The 18,930-nt window shown below is 46.8% G+C and overlaps 2 protein-coding genes across 21 annotated transcripts in view; one reads left to right on the top strand and one right to left on the bottom strand.

Annotated features, from left to right (window-relative positions):
- Positions 1-290: 290 nt before the first annotated feature.
- Positions 291-2,137, top strand: LOC139813751 (putative peptidyl-tRNA hydrolase PTRHD1). The gene is made up of 3 exons (XM_071779440.1): positions 291-673; positions 1,511-1,699; positions 1,914-2,137. The coding sequence occupies exons 2-3, from the start codon at positions 1,514-1,516 to the stop codon at positions 2,085-2,087; spliced, it is 360 nt and encodes a 119-aa protein (XP_071635541.1). The 5' UTR covers positions 291-673; positions 1,511-1,513; the 3' UTR covers positions 2,088-2,137.
- Positions 999-18,930, bottom strand: part of LOC139813746 (uncharacterized) — a 138,489-nt gene continuing 120,557 nt past the window's right edge. For 11 of the 20 annotated variants that reach the window (XM_071779421.1, XM_071779426.1, XM_071779432.1 and 8 more), the window contains 12 exons: positions 18,872-18,898; positions 18,651-18,686; positions 18,028-18,132; positions 17,280-17,324; positions 16,445-16,507; positions 9,904-9,930; positions 9,586-9,639; positions 8,976-9,002; positions 7,333-7,368; positions 5,834-5,968; positions 5,008-5,258; positions 999-3,894 (listed from right to left, as the gene is read on the bottom strand). In XM_071779421.1, the coding sequence (XP_071635522.1) occupies positions 5,133-5,258; positions 5,834-5,968; positions 7,333-7,368; positions 8,976-9,002; positions 9,586-9,639; positions 9,904-9,930; positions 16,445-16,507; positions 17,280-17,324; positions 18,028-18,132; positions 18,651-18,686; positions 18,872-18,898 (681 nt within the window). In that variant the 3' untranslated portion in view covers positions 999-3,894; positions 5,008-5,132. Of the gene's footprint in view, positions 3,895-5,007; positions 5,259-5,833; positions 5,969-7,332; positions 7,369-8,972; positions 9,003-9,585; positions 9,640-9,903; positions 9,931-11,294; positions 15,712-16,366; positions 16,508-17,279; positions 17,325-18,027; positions 18,133-18,650; positions 18,687-18,871; positions 18,899-18,930 lie in introns of those variants that run through there. The other 9 variants (XM_071779418.1, XM_071779422.1, XM_071779419.1 and 6 more) reach the window with 9 other exon arrangements.

Raw genomic sequence — 18,930 nt, 5'->3', positions numbered from 1 at the left:
TTGCACTTTGTGCACTCGCGTCGCGCGTTTCGCCTCAATCGCCTCTCTTTCTAGTTTCTCCCCGAGCGCCCGCGAGCGCATCCATCTCTTTTCGGGTGCGAAGTACTGCGAAGAAAGAACTGCTAGGGAGTGCAAGCAAAACAAAAACCTTCGGGCTTTGCTCTAATTAGATATTAGATTATATGTTTTGCATCTCAAACGAGACGAGTCATTAATCGGAAGAAAAGAGAGGGAAGTTTGTGAAAAGTGCAGATACAGGAAACAGGATGAGCTCTCTGTTATTTCGAGGACAATGGAAATCGGTTGAGAAATCCCCAGATTAATATTCCTTCGGTTGACGTATGAAACGCGAGAACGGCTGGTCCCCCGCGGGTCTCGCGAGAGAGAGCTGGGGGGAACGAGCCTCCTGAAGTTAGCCGCACTGATATTTACCTACCGGGCGGATAACAGCGGATGCAGTGACGCCGGTGACAGGTGACCAGATTTGTTCGAGTATCTTGCAACGTTTGCTCCGAATTTACGTCGCGGCCGGATTCTATCAGACTGCATTTCGGTTCGCGTGCTCTGGCGTATTTACGTTTTACATCGTTTGAAGAAAATTGAACGTTTGTCGTACGGTTAACGACAGCTAACCTCTCAGCGCACGTTATCGTCGGAAAGTTATCGCTTAAAGGTAAGTTCTCTCGTCGCTATTGTTTCCTCATTTAATTTGCCTTGAGAAGTTGAGTAAGAATTTCTTAAAAAAATGATGGTCAAAAATGTCGAAATGAGGAAATGTCCTTCCTTTCCTTCATTTTCTCCTTACACAAATTAGCATGTCTCTTTATAGCGCGCTATAACCACTTTGGACAAGAAAATAATATAGTGAAGAAAACGTAATAATAACAATAGAGTGAAGATGATAAATAGTGAAGACTGAAGAGAAACGTAATAATAAGTACTAGAGTGAAGATAATAAATAAGAGAAGACAGTCGGGGATGAATAAATCGCCGTCTCGTAAACCATAATGTGTCGTACGTGCTAATTATTTCTGCGTTATTTGCTCTTTAATAACAACAATCTGTATAAATAATACATCTTTTGCGTTATGCCGCGACATCGAAATGAACGATGCTATAGCGAACGTGTTTCTACGCGCGATTCCGCGGCGTCGCGTCGCGTCGCCGCCGCGGATCCCGAGCGGGATACACGATTCTGATATATAAATAACACGCCAATTACATCTGCGTGTGCGTTATACCTGCTCTTATCTGTAAGAATGCATAATATACTTTTTGGCACTTACTATAATAATTAATCGAGACCTCGGGAGGGGAGGGGGGGGGTGAAAGGGAGGGGGATTTCTTTATTGAACGTTAGATCGCGTTAGGCTCGATTTCGCGAGAAATTCCTCGCACAATCCCATCCTTTTTCTCTCGCTTTTCTCCTCCGTTTTCCCCGAACTCCGCCTTAAGGTCGTTTTCGAAGCGAATCTTATATATAGGAGAGCCGATCTCTTTTTCTCGCTAGAGAATGTCCGGGATAGTTCAGTACGTGGTGGTGCGGGGAGATCTTATGAGGACGATGGGGTGGCCGTTGGGCGCCGTGGTCGCCCAAGCGTGTCACGCGTGCACCGCCGTTGTCCATCTCTTTTACAACGACGCCCACACGCAGGCCTACCTCGCCGATTTAGACAACATGCACAAGGTGGTCCTCGAGGTGAGTATATTGACTTTCGCGAAGGGAGCTCTTGACCCTTAAAGGAAGCTTAGATCCGCGAGAAGATCGTCCGCTTGACGAGCGGTTGCATGCGCAGGGAGAATTAACTTTTCAAATCGTTATCTATTGTCCCGTGTAAAATATTTTCGGTCGCTGGTATAAGAATGCCTATAGTCGAAAAGCGGCAAAGAAATCACGAGTAATGAATAAATAGGCCGCCGATGAAGCCGATCTGCGGAAGCTGTGCGCGAAATTGACGGAGGACGACATTCAGCACAAACTGTGGATAGAACAGCCCGAGAACGTCGCGACGTGCCTGGTGACGAAGCCCTACCCCAAGGACAAGGTGCAGCCGTACCTCAAGAAGTATAAATTACTCAAAATGTGACGGGTATAAATGGTAATAAACACCCGCATTACGCGATGAAGAACACGGAATATCTCGAGTTACTTTCCACGTTATACGCTTGAATCCAAATTAATCCTCCCGCCGCATCTGGGAGAAAATCCAGCCGTCTCTGTGGGGAAAAAGATCTCCGGAAAAATTTTGCACGGCCGTGATCGAACGCGATAACCGAAAGATCCGACAGGCTCTGAGAGGGCTACTACAGATGAGATACGACTCTCCGGCGCTCGCACGAGATAAATACCAACCTCGGAACGGGAATGCCATTTATATTTTACTCTATTCGTGCGGGGAGGATCAATGCGCGCCGGAGATAAGCCGCGCTCTACGCGCGTAGCCTTAGAACACGTAGCGTCTGAACGTCGATACTGCAACGGGCAACACCTCGGCATTATTTGTTTCTCTTCTTCGTTTTCCCCTTTTTTTTCCACGAGCGACGTCGTATGGAAAATATCCGCGCGTGGAGGGACGGGCCACGTTCGGGAGAGACCGAAAAAGAAAACGGCTGCGGGCTGCGAGACGCCGCGGTCCGATATTTCTGACATCGGGAAGATATACCCTCGCTGATGATTCATTCCGCGATGTACCTTGCAGGTATCGACAACGCGCACGTGCCCTGCGTTTACGCACAGTATACTAGCGTTAAAATATATGATTCTAATCTAGACGGGACGGCGCGCTGCTAATCAACTAGTCGTATCAAAAAAACTCCCTCCCGTCGCGCGAGTCTACGGTTGTTCTATCTATGTGGTAAAAGTACGGCGAAGCTCGTCTCTCTTCACAGGTACGAATCGGCGTCTCTCCCGTGGGATTAGCTGAAAGGCGGGCCTGACCGCGCGCAGGGATAAAACGCAATTCTTCAGGAATTTTCCCGGATATTCTATCTTGATATGGTCTCGCATTTTTTTTTTTTTTGAAATTTTACGCAAAATGTTTGCAAGACGAAAAAAAAAGAGAATGAAAAGGGGGGCATTCGAAACGCGCCTCAGGCCGTGGCTAAGAGCTAATCCATCGGTTGCGATTTTTTCCCACTCTTCGTTCGCGTCTCGTAGCTCTCGTCTCAAATCCGCGGAGAATACGTCGCCTTCCACGGAGAATATGTCGTCACCGCGAGACTCGCATGAAGAGCGCGAGATCCTCCTTCCCCATCTCTCGGCACCATCACGTTCGTCCGCGAGATGATGCGTCCTTCGCGCACTTTACTGCGATTCTTTCGGGATTATCCCTCGTCTCCGACTTTGCTCCGGAGGGTCTCCGCGGTCCTGTGACGCAGTCCCGACGTTCCTCCGCGCGAGAGGATCGTCGGCGAATCTCCATCCCGCGGAAAACTCCTTCCCCGTCTTTCCTCGCGCACGCAACACAGAGAGTATCGATCGCGGATCCGTCACCGTATACTTTTTGTATGCATGTGTGTATGTGTGTGGTATTAGCCGACGATACCGACGACCGTCGTCGTCGCCGATACGATCGTAGATTCGCAGTAAGCTCTAATTACTTATGTACACGCACTGCGGACGCTAGACACTGTAAGTACACATATTTACAACACTCTCGATGGCAAGATGATTATTTTGGCGTATATATAATATGTATATATATATATATTTGTTTTTTTTTTCTTTCTCGTAACGCGGTCGCAACGAGACGGAGGCGGGAACGGGAGGGTATACAGAAGTCCTTATGAAAAAAATGCGCTATTGTCCTTGCAACATCACTGCCGCTCGTTCTCCACCTCCTCCCCATCCTCCTCCTCCTCCTCCAGCCATTGGCGCAGGATGTTGCTTCTCGGCTGCAAAAGCAAAACGGACAGTTAGTCCACCGTTTCCTTTTATTCTCCGCGCAAGCAAGCTCGAGATCGTTTATTCCCGAATGGAAAATCGTCTCGATGCGTCCATTGGGCGCAAGACAGAAGCTAGAGAAGAAGATCTAGCTGCACTTAGATTTCTAGAAATCTTTCCGAGAGTCTGCCAGCTTAATTTCGAGACGTAGAGAGTCGTGTGTGGAGGAGAGAAACGAGCGAACAAGCGAGCGGTTAGTAACATGCAGACAGCTGTATAAGCAATAAAATCTTGGACATTGAGTGTGAGATGTTCTCATTTAATTCTTCTTTTCTTACGAACTCTAGTATCTTTGGATGGTCTCCAAATTTTTTTATCGCGTTGCATTAATAAATTACAAAGGGACACAGAAAAAAAGGAATATTCTTGATTTGAAAATATCTTTAGTTTCAACGTTGGAAATCTTAAAATGAGATTATATTGCGTTAAACGAAGAAAATTTTCTTGAATGAAGTCATTATATAGTTCAACCAAGAAAAAGAATGTTGAAATAAAAAGTTGAAATTCTTATAAGAAGATGTAGATTGTTTCGTATATACGCAAGATTACTATAATCTTCTTATAAGAATTTAAACATTTTATTTCAACATTCTTTTTCTTGGTTGAACTATATAATGACTTCATTTCAAGATTATATATTTTTGCGTATATATGAGTATAAACAGTGTTGATTTAACACTTCTTTTTTTTCTGTGGATGGGAAAGAATTCGCGTGCTGTCTATAACTACACATACATTTAGTAATTAATAAAAATTTGGAAGCCGTTGATTCTGGATACACGCAACATAGGAGTTCGTGAGTACGTTGATATGGCAAATGAAAAATATGCGAGGGATTTGCGTATAAAGAGACAGGTTTAGAGATTCTAGTTAATTCTACTCGCGCGCGGCAAATTCCGCTAGGTTTCAAACACACTTAAAGCAACGTTTTGTCCTCGGTATCGCAACCGATACCGATAGATATCGCATTAGGAAGCGGTGAGCGCAAATAAGATCTCGACAGCGAGACCAAGCTGTCGACGAGCATCACATTGCGTTAGTATTATCACGGGATTCGCAATTACCGGGGACCACGTTAGTTTGGGAGAACGGGGTGAGACGAGTGATGAGGGTGGCAGTGGTGGTGATGGTGGTGGTGGTGGTGGTGATGGTTGTCGGTGGTTATTAGTGCAGCGCACAAAAACGAGCATTATTGCTCGGCTAGGTTCCCGTTCGGGTCCGTATAGTCCTCGTACTCGTCCTCCGGCTCCTCGTAATCCGTCTCCGCGGGCTCGGGACCCTCGATCGCCGGCGTGGACGTGCTCGTGACGTCCTGCTAAGCACACACCAGAATCCAAGCATACTCCGCCACTACTACTACTACCCCTCTATCCCTTTTATCTCGCGTTCGGTGTTAGTAGACTATTAGTGTCCGCGCTGTTGTTACAATACCCCCGCGGATAACTTGCAAAGAAGCACCGTTTTTGCCCTCGGATAATCCGATTTTGCCGAACAATACTTGCAGAGAAGAGTTCTATTAATGGTCAATCGATTAACTCGAAATCCGCGAAAAACTCGTGGAGCATTCCTTCATTTTATTTCTCTATCGCGCCGCGAGATAATTGGCGTTCAATGGAATACCTGGTGCATTTCTCCCATCTTGCGAAAGCGACTCGTTAATTTTATCGGAAGCTGCGTACTACAACTGCCATTGATAATTGATAAATTATATCGTTATAAATCCGAGATATTCGTAAAAATTTCGTAATATATGTGTACATTTGTCTCAATACTTCGTTAATTTACTGCGCTACGAGTACGAGTCGAGATTATACACGGGGGGGCGTAACTTTTATTCCCACAATTCCTCCTGCCCCACAAACTCCGAAGCAAAATAAAGCTATCGATTACCTGCGGTGGTCTCCAGCCGCAGCCCGGTAAGGGGAGTCCGTCCGGTCCCAGCGGACACGGGGCATCCAATCCTGGAACACCTTGATCTCCCTTGTTGCCCTTGTCGCCTTTTCTGCCGCGTTTACCCGGCGGCCCCTGCGCGCACACGCGAAATGCATCATCTCTCTGGACAGCGCGAAACACCCGATGCAAAGTAACGCGACGTGCAAATAAGGCCAGGCATAATATTGTTGGATTATGCATTATAGTACTTGATCGATACGGTGCAACAATACCCCGACGAGTACAAAGAGCGAAGGTGAGCCTGTCGCGGGTCGCACGTTTAATTATAACGGATTTTTAATACTGATAATCACTACCGTGTAGGTCTTTTTTATTCCTCGGTGCCGACCGTGCCCTTTTGACTTAATTCGCTAACATTTACCGGATCGCTGAGGCACGATCTTTTCTGTCATCAAAGCTGAGAGAGAAAGAGACAAAGAGAGAGAGAGAGAAAGAGAGAGATAAAGGCGACGGCGACAGCGCTCCCGTTGGCGCTTCGTTCCTCGAGCGTTTAATGTTAGCGTCTCTCTAACATTATTCGCGCCTCGTCACTATACGTTTTCGCGGAACGGTGGTGGCAGCATATATATATATTTTTTTTTTCAAATTTCTATGCACGCGTAAAGTATGTTAGTCTCATGTGGAACTTGGTGGGAGTGGTGGGCGGTGTGTGAGGATATTCTCCTCGTGTTCCTACAACTAGTGCTTCCTCCGCTTCCTACTTTTCGTGACCTTGTGGCTCCGCGGAGATCCCGCAGTCTCCTCGTCGCGAACGACGACGATGACGACGACGACGACGTCGGCGTGGGCGGCACGGAGGAGAGAGTCCCACCGACGTGCTTGCAGCAATAGTCGTGAATAAAATATGAAGTACGAGGATGCGAAAGGACGAGAGTCGCGCGCGACGATCTTGTTTGCTCAACGGTCACGAAACTCGATATACGTGCTTCCCACTCGTTCTAATTCAAAACGTCGCCCCGGAATCGAGCTAATCAAGCGAAGTCCCGAAGACGTTGCGGAGCCAACGACGGTAATTAATTTCGCCCCCGCGCCGTCGAACGTCCGACGTCTCCAACTCGATGACTTTGACAAGTAAGGTAAACTAATCGACTAATGCGAGGATCCTCCGTGTACGAGAGTATTCGCTAACTTGCCAGGACACGTGCATATAATTGTACGTCCGTTCGGAGGCGAGCGCAGCGTCCGGATACAGCACTCTTTTTCGCGGTTCATCAGTTATCTCTCGGCAAATAATCCCCGTAAAGCGTACGAGCGATTTAATCACGCACGCTCGCTTTCGCATCCTCGTGAGAGAAAAAGAGAGAGAGAGAGAGAGAGAGAGAAAGAAAGAGAGAGAAAATGACGATATAACTCCGAGTGGATCGCGCACAATCGGCGTCGCGCGGCGGAGCACGCGCGTCGAGAACGTGAATTACTCGAATTAAGTCAATACTCACAGATTCGCCTTTGGCACCTTTCTCTCCCTTCGGTCCCTGGAATTGGTGAACACGGGTCAAAAGGAATTTATTCGGTAAACGTTGGCCGTCGTTTTTGCGCGCGCGAGACGCACGGTCGTTCCAGAAAAGAAGCGGTTTCCAAGGGCCTCGAAAGGGGGCTCGAGGAAGGGTGCCGCGTGTGACCGCGATAGTCGTATAACGTTATATCGATCTCAGCGGCAAGCTTTTCCGTTACCGTCAACCGTCTCACCTATCGAGCCGTAACGGGTGGGTATAGGGTGGCATATCGATTCGCGGCCGGAACCACGGGCACGGCATTTCGAGTGGATCACTTGGTTATTGCTCTTCCCTCCGACGAGAGACGTCAATAAACCGAGAATATCCGATGTCAATAAACGGCACCGATACGAGAGAGGGTGAGACGCAGACATGGAGAGCTCTCTCCGTTTTAGATTCAGTTTAACTTTCCGGGCAATTAGAATTTTGTTAGCTGCACACAGACTCACGTGCGATTATTTGCGCAAATATCACGATTAAATTCTCAAAATTGCAAACTTGAAAGGAAAATAAAAGCCAGCAAGATATATGTTAATAATTTTCCAACTTCTTTCCCCGATATATTAAAACACGCTGCGCATACTGAAGGTACACTTAATAAATATCAAGCTGCGACATTTGTCACAAAATTAATAATAAATATCACGCCGCGACATTTGCCGCAAAGGAACGAGTTACACGCATGCTTTTAAAAGGATAACTGCTCTCTTAAATAAAAAGGAAATACTGCGCGCCGCGGTCCGAGATATAGCTGTCGTATGTCCAGAGGTGAAAGGGATTATCCTCTCTCGAATACCTTCCTGTGCATTCGAGCGTACATACGAGAGAGTCGGTCCGTTTATACACTCCCGCATTAATGCGCATCGAGCGGTCACACGAGCACTTGCTCGAGCATCCTTCCGGGACACTCCAGAGAGAAGCATGAAGGAGTTGCGCGTTTCCCCCTCCGTTTATAATTCGGCCGTAAATTTTGATCGGGCGCGACCCTCTCCAACTTGATCGTATATATATCGAAAAGGTGGCACATGAGTCTTTCCCAGTTCTTAAATCGGTTCAACAGCTATACTTGCCCGCGCAAATAATATCAGGCATGACCTGGTCTTCTTTTCGCAAACGCCGAATATTATTATGCGCGAAAATATTAAACGATATACGAAATCGATCGTGTTAAGTAAACGACTCCAAAAAAATCTTCTCTATATAACTGAACGTTAATTGAGAGTCTAATTATTATGAAAAATCATCTGCGCAGATTATGATACGTGAAGGGTTTTTTCATGAGTGCAATTGAATGCGACATGCCGAAAAGAATACAAAAAAAAAAAGAGTTTGCGAGAGAACAGATTCCGAACGAAAGAGGGAGAAAGGCGCAAGACGCTGCTCCGTTCTCTTCGAAATCGGGCGGAGGAGGCAGAAAGAGGACGGCGATTTTCGATTTCTTTTTTTTTTCTTTATCTTTTTTTTCCGAGACAGTCCCCGGGGTAGATCAGGCGGAATGTGTCGTCGTTACCCCGGGCTGGTCAGACCGTGTCAGACTGTGTCGCAGTCGCGCCGGAGGACGAGCGATAATCGAAAGCCAACTGTACCTCCGCGCCGGGAATCCCGTCGGTACCCTGGGGACAAACACAGATCGACTCGTTAGCGTGTCTCTCTCTCCGTGACGACGACGGTGAGATGTAATCGAGTCAACGGGTTGACTCGACGCCGTTCCTCGGACATGACTCGATCTCGGTACGTGCCCGCGCGACGATCACTCGGGACTCGGGAAATCGCAAGCGGCGTGAAACACAGAGATCAAGAGGGATCGGCAATCGACGGAACTTCGCGATTGACGATTCGATCGAATTCCAACGCGGCAAGAGAACGGCGAGATCCGCGCGAGATTTTATTCGAAGCTTATTTGTCGAGGAATTCGATTCGCCGATGGAAGATCGACTTTAAATGTATAAAGAGAGAAATCTATCGGTAAAATATTTATTCGGGAGCGCGCGCCTCAAATGATCCGAAACCGCGAAACCGGAAAATTATTGTTTGATGAAGATTGCCCCGGGATAATACTCGATAAATCTCGGGATATATATATATATACCCCGAGAGTTCTCGATAAACACGAGTGGCAAGCGGGGCGATATATCGCGCGTTCAGACGGATCAGATTCGACGGCGGATAAATACTTGATGAAGCGTTAGGACTTACAGGCAATCCCGGATCTCCTCTTTCTCCCTTCGTCCCTGGCTCGCCCTGCGCGCCCTGAAAGTACGAAGGAACATGACGGGCGATTTTGGGGAACTCGGCTCGCTCTCGTCGTTAAGGTAAAAAAGCCAATGAGGATGAAACACGCTCGCGACTTTTCTCGGCTCGGCGTCTAATTTCGGCCGATCGATCATAATATTTCGGATCGCGTGACGTGACGAGACGTGACGTGACGAGACGAGACGGAAATAGAGCGTGTCCGAGAACGAGAAAGGTATAATTTTATATAGTGAAAACGGGGTCATCCCGTGGATCGCTCACCTTCATGCCGTCTAATCCTGGTGATCCCTGAAAGGTAGAGGAAACCTCGTCAGATACACGGCGTAGCCCATCGATAATATCGAGCGTGTAATTATTGTCGACAGCGACTTAAAAACTATGTCGCGCAGGGGGAGGGGGGGGGAACTTTTTTTTTATTATAATATTTAGAGATCGCCCTTTTGACACCGTCGCTGCGCCCTCGAGTGTTTCAGGATCGGTCCTCGTTTTAATTCCCGCGTGTCGATCGATTTCGCGCGAAAATTTGTCGCTGGCTCGGCGAGAAAGAATATTTGCACAGCGCCGCTGTTTCGCTATATAAATACATATAGCTGCAACTCTCGATCGCGTTACAACCCCCGCCCCCCCCCCGCAGCTTCCCCGCGCGCCGCGCGATGAAGTTTCGAAACTCTCGTTCGGATTTTCAAATTAAGTTATAGTTGCGCTATATCGGCGCTTGATGTGCCCGGGTACAGATATTGGCCGGGGATATTCGATCGGTTTTCGTTGTAACGAAATTGCGTTTCTATTGAATTCTGTACTGGCGCGCTCTTGTTACAACGAATATCCCCGTCCTCGGTAAATATTTGAGGTGTAATTGCGGATTTATTATATATATAAATTTCGAGATGGGGGGGGGGAACGCGCTTCGAGCTATTTCCGCCCTTAAAAACGGATGTGCAAACATTTCTTCCGCGGAGTAAAACTCTCACTCGGCGTGTAATGAATTAGATTCGTTTAGTTGCCGTTCTTCAGGCGTTTCAACTACGAAACTCATCTTCGACCCATCGTCGCGTCGCAAGATAATCTCCACTCCCGCTTTCATATTATCAAAATTAATCCCGACACCGAGAGAGAGAGAGAGGAGGAAAGAGAGAGAAAGAGAGAAAGAGAGAGGGACAGACTGACAATCGAGGGCGGTCGGCGTCGTGGAAGGTAAAGCAAGAACTTGAGTAAAGTTGAAAAAAAACGAGCGCGTACTCGAAGCGTCGACGCTTTTGCATCCCGTCTTTGTGTTCATCCATTTTTTTATATATCTTTTTTCTTCTTTCCGATCTTATTTCTAAGGTAGCAAGATTAATCGTCGGCCTGAATGATCCGCCGATTAACGCCACCGTCGTGGTCGCAGCAAATTAACACGTGTTAATTTTTTGGTTGTTCCTTTTTTTCCTTGTCTTTAATCGTTTTCCATTGCAACTTGCAAACAGATGCAAATATACATAGAGAGAACGGAAGAATAGTGAGCGGAGACTCGTTTATCCGGACTTGGGCCGGATCGCAAAAAAAACAGTCGGAGCACAATGCAAAAGAAGCGGGTATCTGATTATGTTACTGGATTAACCGTGTGTGAAAGCATTAATCTGGTAGGCAGTTTTAGAAGCAAAGGACACAGGCACATGCACATTCTGTTTATTAATCGGGACAATGTAAAACAAAACTGCTGTTAGAGTCAGTATTCACATACGCATTCAATTAGGTCGCCTTAAGTTGATCGGCTTAAGAGGAGCGCCGCCTTAACAATTATCGCACGCACACACACGCCTGGGGGAGGGGGTCTCGTGTGTACATATACCGTACATATATCTATATACATATATACATACATATATGTATATACATATCATGTGCACACACAGAGCGTCTCCTGTGTCTACCGTGAAACATTCCTCCAATTATATGGGTTCTTCCGCGAACTCGCGCAGTCGACTTTTCGTTCGGGCGAAAATTTCATCAAATATTTGGCGAGCAAAGTTGAAATTTTTGCTAAGACAAAACTTGTTTTATGAATTACTTGAAAAATTAGCTGCTCCAGTACCAGAGTAAAATTTTAATTCGGGAAAACCCTTTAATCTTGGATGTCGGGGAAACATCGTAATTAGATTCCGTTCGAATTTTCGTCAGGGGATCGTCGACGAATCCGTAGAGGCCTTCGACACGACGTGACAGCCTCTGTGTGTGTGTGTGGGTATACCTGCACACGACACGCAGTTACGTGTGTGCGCCTTTTACTTGTACTTACATTTATAGACATACACATACAAATGAGTATACAGCGCGAGTTTCATCCGGCGAACTTTCGCGATCTATCCGGAGCACTAAAACGGAACTTTTTAATGGGCACTCTCGCCCGCTACTGAATTTCGGCGAGGATGGAGAGAATAATACATCGAATCGACTTAAAACAAGCGTGGATATCCTCTTGCCGGATCGATAATTACAGCTCTATCCATATCGGCTTACACTCCAGCTTCCTTGCCGAGATAATGAGATACTCTCGCGGGCAAGGGTATCTAATAAAAATTGAGAAATTCCGTTCCGGCGTTGCCGAAGAAACCGTACATTCGCCGGATATAGGATTGAGAAATCGCCCTGTATATTTATATACACATCTCTCGACTTGCGCATCTCGACGCGACTGCGTTTCTCGTTTCACGCATACGTTCCTTCGTGTATATGCCAACGTGTGTGTCGCGCGTGTACGTGTGAGCGTTTTGTATACATATATGACGTGTTCGTGCTCGTGTTATTAAATATATGTATATGTGGGCGGTATCGTAGACTCTCTTTACACGCACAGGAGAATTGCCGCCGGATAGGGTCGTCGTCGGTGTTGGGAGTCGACGTGGAGCGCCTCGTTTCGCTCTCGCGCAGTCTCTCTCGTCCAGTTATCCTCTTAAGACTAAATCTGCGTTAATTTATCGGGGGTGTACACACAGGGATAAGGTGTTAGAAGTAGTCCGCTCGTACAAGTCCGTGGTATACGGTACATCGATTGTGTGACGGCGCGGCGCGCCGAGAGAGCCACCGTCTATTCTACACTGTACATTCTCTCGCGATTCTTCTTGCTCCTTGTATTTTTAGACGCCGAGGATGGTGCGCGCGATCGATCGCCACGGAAGTTGATTTAAACGACTCAAAATACTGTACTCGACGTACGCGTATAGTGGTACAACAGCACTTTGCGACGCGAATTTGGTCCAATTAATTGTCAGCAGTTCCTGATGGGTGAAAATTGTTATTAATTCCTGTATTCGTGGATGAGACGGTTTTCTGTTAACGTTTCAGAGTTTTAAAACTGAAGGGGCAATTTTCAAGTGATCCAAATCAATTTCCGTGCGGCCGGAGCGGCACACCAGCCGCCGATATCCTCCGCAGAAAGTGGTTAGTACCTTCGACTTTCCTACCGAGATCGTCTTTGAAGATGCTTTTTAATAGGACATCTCGTTGCACTTGGAAAAAGATCCCTCTTAGGCCGAGCGATTACCTGCCGGTAATTACATTTTTTTGCGTGTATCGTGCGATTCCCGCGGAGTCGAGACGCGAGGATCGTAACTCACGGTATCGAAACTCTTCTCACATTTCCGTTTCAGCATTCGCGAGACATTCTCGTAAAAGAACAAAAGGACTTGGTTAACTCCAGAATTTGTCGACCACGTCGCCGAGAAACGCTTGTCGAAATTATTGACTATCGTAAACGTTAAATCGCGTCCGCAGACGCTTATGTATAGTTGACGTCTAGTTTATATCGCCAACGAGCATGTCGTATCGACTTTATTATTGATGAAAACGTCACGCACCCGTGTTTCTCAGCTACGTTAGAGTTTCCGCAGGAAAATATTGCGAACTATCGATAGCGCACGTTAGTGCACCCGACGGGATAGTAGCGGAAAAGCCGAAAGCGGGCAGAGAGAGAAAGAGAGAGAAAGAGAGAGAGAGAGGGAGAAAGAGGCAGAGAGACAGGTGTATATCTCCCACTTGTTATTCGTGACGGCCAGCCTTGGAAACGGCTTTACTGCTGTACGGCGAACGTGAAATTTTCTCGCGACCGATGCTCACGCGCGATATCACCAACGTTTCCCATGACTCTCGTAAAAGGTTCCTGCCGAATGTAAGGGGGCCGAATACCCCGGCCTTTTCCCCGTCGCTCTCCCTCTCTCGCTGCCACGCCTCGACTGCTGCTTCTTTATGCAAGCTTTGTGCAAGCGATGATTTAAAACGCATCCAGCTGTTCTGCGCGATGGAAAAGCCGCTTTTAGCGAATTTAATTGTCAATCAACGCGTTCTTATCAACGTTCGCGTCCGGATCGAGCAGCGTTGAGAGATGAGAGACGTTATTGATGTTCGATCGATGTTTCCTGATGAAGCCATCCTGACGCCACCAACGAGTAATCAGGAGAATTTTTAACGCGATACCTATGCGTCGATTATAAAGTTTCGTTTTTATATATTTGTGTTTTAATTTCTATCACAAAAGAAAGGATCTCTCTGCACGTTCCGATTTCTCGCTTTTGACGTCACAATTTAGTACAATAGCGATGCGATATCAAGAGTCTTAATTTTTTATTCCCTTATATTTTCTCCACTTTTTTTTCTCCTTCATCGATATATCTTGCAGAATTCCCCACGTAACCGTGCGGAATTCTTGATGGTTCGTGAAATGCGACTGGAATGCTACGAAGAAATGTAGAACGAAGAGGAATCATGATAAATGGCTGGGTTATTATTAGGTGCCGGCGATGCTGCGAGAGCGAGCTTTCGTTAAGTACAAGCCGACTGAATTATTCTCAGGAGAGGCCACAACGGAAAAGTAGATTTTGCCAGACAAGGGCCAGACTGCAAATTGTTTCTCGAAACGCGTCAAATTAGTTTTGACGGAAATTAAACCTCTATACTTTCGATTTTGCTAGATCAGTGTAACTTGATCGTTTCTGTCCATCAAATTTACCATTTAATTCTTTTTTCCTTTCTCGTGACTCATGTTTGTAAGAAATATTTCATTTTTGAATAAAAATTGAGTCCTAAATTGAAAAAAGCACGCTCCTCAAGTTTTATGCATAACTTCCTACGCAAATTTGTCGAATGCGATTCGAGAAGATAAAATATCGCGAAATTACCGGAGAACGTTTACGAATATTTCGTACATATACGTGATTCGCGATGAAATGTCGTTACTTTACTTTTGCTGCAACAGTGCGGTGACTAAAGTGCCTTTACGTTTTACTCGATAAGATCGTGAAGTCCTTACACGCTTACACTAATGACTCGTTCGGAGAACAGAGTCCGTACGCTTTTTTTTTTTCTCGTTTACGCTGATGATACAAAATTCAGCGGGACGGCGAAATTCGTGTCCTTTCCTATCTTTCCACCAAACTCTGAGTAACTCGTGTCCGCGCGATCGAGAATCTGTTCTCGGTCGGCGCGAGCGGTTTGCCGACGTGTATAGAGTAAGTTAAGAGGACGGATGGTGGCGATGCGTTAACGCGCGGACCGAGCGAGCAGCTTACTTTGAAAGTGGCGCAAACCAAATCTCGTGGACCTCGTTAAAACGGTTACGGTGGGTATCGCGGTTTCTCTTTACCCGCGAATTATACATTAACGCCATTTCCCGTAGATCTGGTTTAAACCCTTTGCAAAATTAGCGGCTCCGCGACGTACGCGGCTCGCTACGTACGTTCGGCTCGAACTGTAGAGGGATGATCTCGGGAAGATATTTTAGCGACGATTTTTTTGACGAATCGGAATCGGAATTTTTTCTCAACCGATATAATTTCAGGGCGATTTAATTAAAGGAAACGTGTCACATCGAAAATACGCCATTTAAAAATTCGTCAAAGAATCCGTCTTCTAAAATAATTTTAGGCAGTAATCGGACAGCCCGTGTACATCCGTAATTTTCACTTCCTGGCCAACTTCGACGAGCTTTAATAACCTGGAAGACGTTCCTTCCGCGTTCTTGTAGTCCCCAACGTCCGGCATCGGCATTCGATTTCAATCGACTCACTCGACAAATCTATCCCACGCCTGTGAACGCTGTGAAAAATTACAATCGCAGTCTACAGGGAACTTGCATCCAGCTTCTGGGTTTCGGTTCTCGAGCACGAAGTCGCGCGCGAAGAAACACGCGTATTCTTTCGGAACGGGCGAGACACCCGCGTGTCTCTCACAAAGACATTCGATCGAAATTATATATGGCGACGTATATGCGTACCACTTCCCGACACGTCGGGAAGGAAAACGCGCGACCTCGGCGTTCCGGCGCACCGAGTTTCCTCAATTCCGGAGAAGGCTGACGTAGAATCTCGCGTTAAGACACCTCGAACGGTAGAGTCTGTGGTCACAGACCGACGACGGCGCTCGAGATCCATCTCGGACGATGGCGGAGTCCAGCCGACTCCGGGACTGAACACCCCGCGATTGCTATTTCTATCGATCTAACGCGTTAACGGCAGTCGTCGTTGGCGAAAGCGACTGTCCTCGCGAGCGCCAAGTGTTCACTAGGCTTCCTCTCGAATCGCCGCTCTCTCGACGGTGACGACGACCGCGCTCGTCGACGCTCCCTCCTTACCCTATGCCCCTCTTTTTTTTTTATGTATGTATCGTATGTACACTCAGAAGCAAGCGTACTCGAGAGGCGATCGAGAGGCACGCTCGCTAGGCTGCGTCGCGGGCGATAATGTGAACGCACTTATCGGCTTATCAGCGAATTCCGCGGCGGCGACGCCAAGTTACGATGACGTTAGGAGCGGGAGGTCCGCGATCTTACCATGGCGCCAGGTTTCCCGGAATCCCCGGGCTTTCCGGACTCTCCCCTCAGTCCCATGGGGCCCTGAAAGTAGATAGACAGAACGCCCATCAGCATGTCTCGTCGCCGATTCGACGCGCGGTTTTGCGACCCCCCGTCAGCGGGGGTCTCTCGCACGTTTTTGCAGGTGATGGCCAAGCGCGCGACTTTTCCGCCGCTTGTGGAGGAGGATGAGGAATATGTGCAGGATGTGCTCTAAACGCTTGTATTCGTATTCGTATTCTTTTTGTCATGCAGAGAGATTGCGTATACCTTCGTAACATTGTGCGCACGCCTCCTCCCGTCTTTCATTCTCGTGTACCTACTTCTGCCGATAAAGTCCAATTCGTTAATTATACCACGTGTGCCAATACCCTACAACCCTTTCAGTCTCAAGTTTTTCAAGTTGCCAAGAAATGGGGAAAGAAATCTCATACGTCAAATATTCGGGGGTGTTGGTCAAAGATAAACTCGTAGACGATGTTATATTTTCCTCTGTTTTCGCGCGAAAGGTGTATCGATAGATTGCAGTAAATTCACAAAATTGACTGAAAGAGATACTAACGCTAACAACGCAACGTTCGCGGAATTTTCGCAACGCGATTTTTGCAGAAAAAGCAAAAGCGAGGACACAGGATTTTTTTTCCCCCCGAGAATCCCCGTTCGGGGGTGGTCCCGTCTGCGTTCTATCCTGCCTTTGTGCGTCCTGTATCCGCGTTTCCTTTTTAGAGCGCGCTTAAGGCTACATATGTGCGCGTGTGTGTGTATATATGTGTGCGTGTGCATGCCGTGTGTAATCTGGAGAGAAAATACATACGGGCAGTCCCATCGGACCAGGATCCCCTTTGCCACCCTTTTCTCCCTGTAACGTGAAAAAAGAAAGAGCGGCGCGTGAGAACGGGCTTGTCCGCATCGCGATGGTGTCGCGCATCACGCCAAAAGGTGATCTCAAAGATCACCAGCGTGAACAGCTTCACGCCTCGAGAGTCACATCGCAAACGCGATCTTCCTTGCGTTCGGAAGGTTCTCAACCACGCGCGTCCTTCGGCGAGTTCCTTTCTGCCTTTACCTCGCGAATATTTTTCTCGACACGTCATTTACTTTTAACATCACCGCGAGATGAAAAAAAAGAGATATTAGAGAGTTTTAAAATATCGAAAAGAGTGAACGAAATTTTTTTATCGCGTTAGTTGTAATGTGTTGTAAACATTTTTTGTTCGCTACAATTTGAACTAACAACTAGATTAATAACGCGAAAAAATAACGTCATCTATTATTGCGATCATAACTGGACTCGCTGTAGTCGTTACGTTTCCCAAATTCAGTGATAGTATAACGGAGGTAAATAAAAATATAATGCTACAGTTGATGTGTAAAAGGTTTTCACGACGGTTTTGCGTACGAAACGGGGGCGACGCAAACAGATCGATTCTGTTATTCGATGTCTGTAGTCTCGGAGAGAGAAATCAACATTCGTTTTCCATCGCGCGAACGCGAACGCGAACGCGTGTAACTGCGTTTTTATATCTATATGCGCGCACAACAGATAGATAATAGTTACTGACAGGATCGCCCTTGGCGCCATCGTGTCCTCTGTCACCCTTGATCCCGGGTGGGCCCTGTAGTCCGGGGGTACCAGCGGGTCCTGGAGGTCCAGGCGGGCCCATTATCTACGCATTTCGACAACGTTACGAATTAAAAACGATCGCACCGACGCTTACCGGTGAAAAAAAGGTTGCTCCTCCGCAGCGAATCAATTTCGAGTTCTAAAATTGATTTGCTTGTAGATTTTAATCAAATATAATTATCAAAAAATAAATAATGCATTTATAAATTCCTATAAATCCCCAACGCGAATGAATGTACCGTAAAATCGAGGAGGGAAAACGGATTTTGTTCGACAATTTTTACAGCTTTGGTCGAATCACTTTATAATCCCCATAAATCGTGCCGCAAAGGGTTACGTAACTACATAAAACGCGGCCATAACGGAACACAGAGTCGATGTCGCGATGACGAAAATTTAAAACACGCTCAAACAGCTATGGACGATACGGAAGCGAAGTGATATCCATTCACCGTATTTTTTTTTTTTTTCAACTTGACATTACCGTATACCGCGTGTAAATAGCGTGGTCAATAGCGAACGCATTCGCGAGGACGCGCTATCCTGAGAGATTTAACTTACCACTTCCCCGGCGTTCATCTCGAACGTGCCGTCTCCCTGCGAACAAACACGCATTCGCCGTGTTCATATACATATGTCGCATCAATATCAAGTTACATGCTCTTCGATGTAACATTAAGGATCCTCTTTCGCGCATCCTTCCTCGATCAAGGACGATTCTTTTGTCGCGCGATCGAGGATGAAGACACGAAGATATCTCGAATACAAACTGTCATACATACCTGTCTTCGCCTGAGCTTTTTGTACTTCTACGGGTGGAAGGTCGGTGCCCCAGCCATGA

The sequence above is a fragment of the Temnothorax longispinosus genome, chromosome 5 (assembly GCF_030848805.1).
Source record: "Temnothorax longispinosus isolate EJ_2023e chromosome 5, Tlon_JGU_v1, whole genome shotgun sequence".
In the NCBI taxonomy this organism is placed as follows: domain Eukaryota; kingdom Metazoa; phylum Arthropoda; class Insecta; order Hymenoptera; family Formicidae; genus Temnothorax; species Temnothorax longispinosus.
This window is presented reverse-complemented; position numbering and strand designations above follow the sequence as displayed.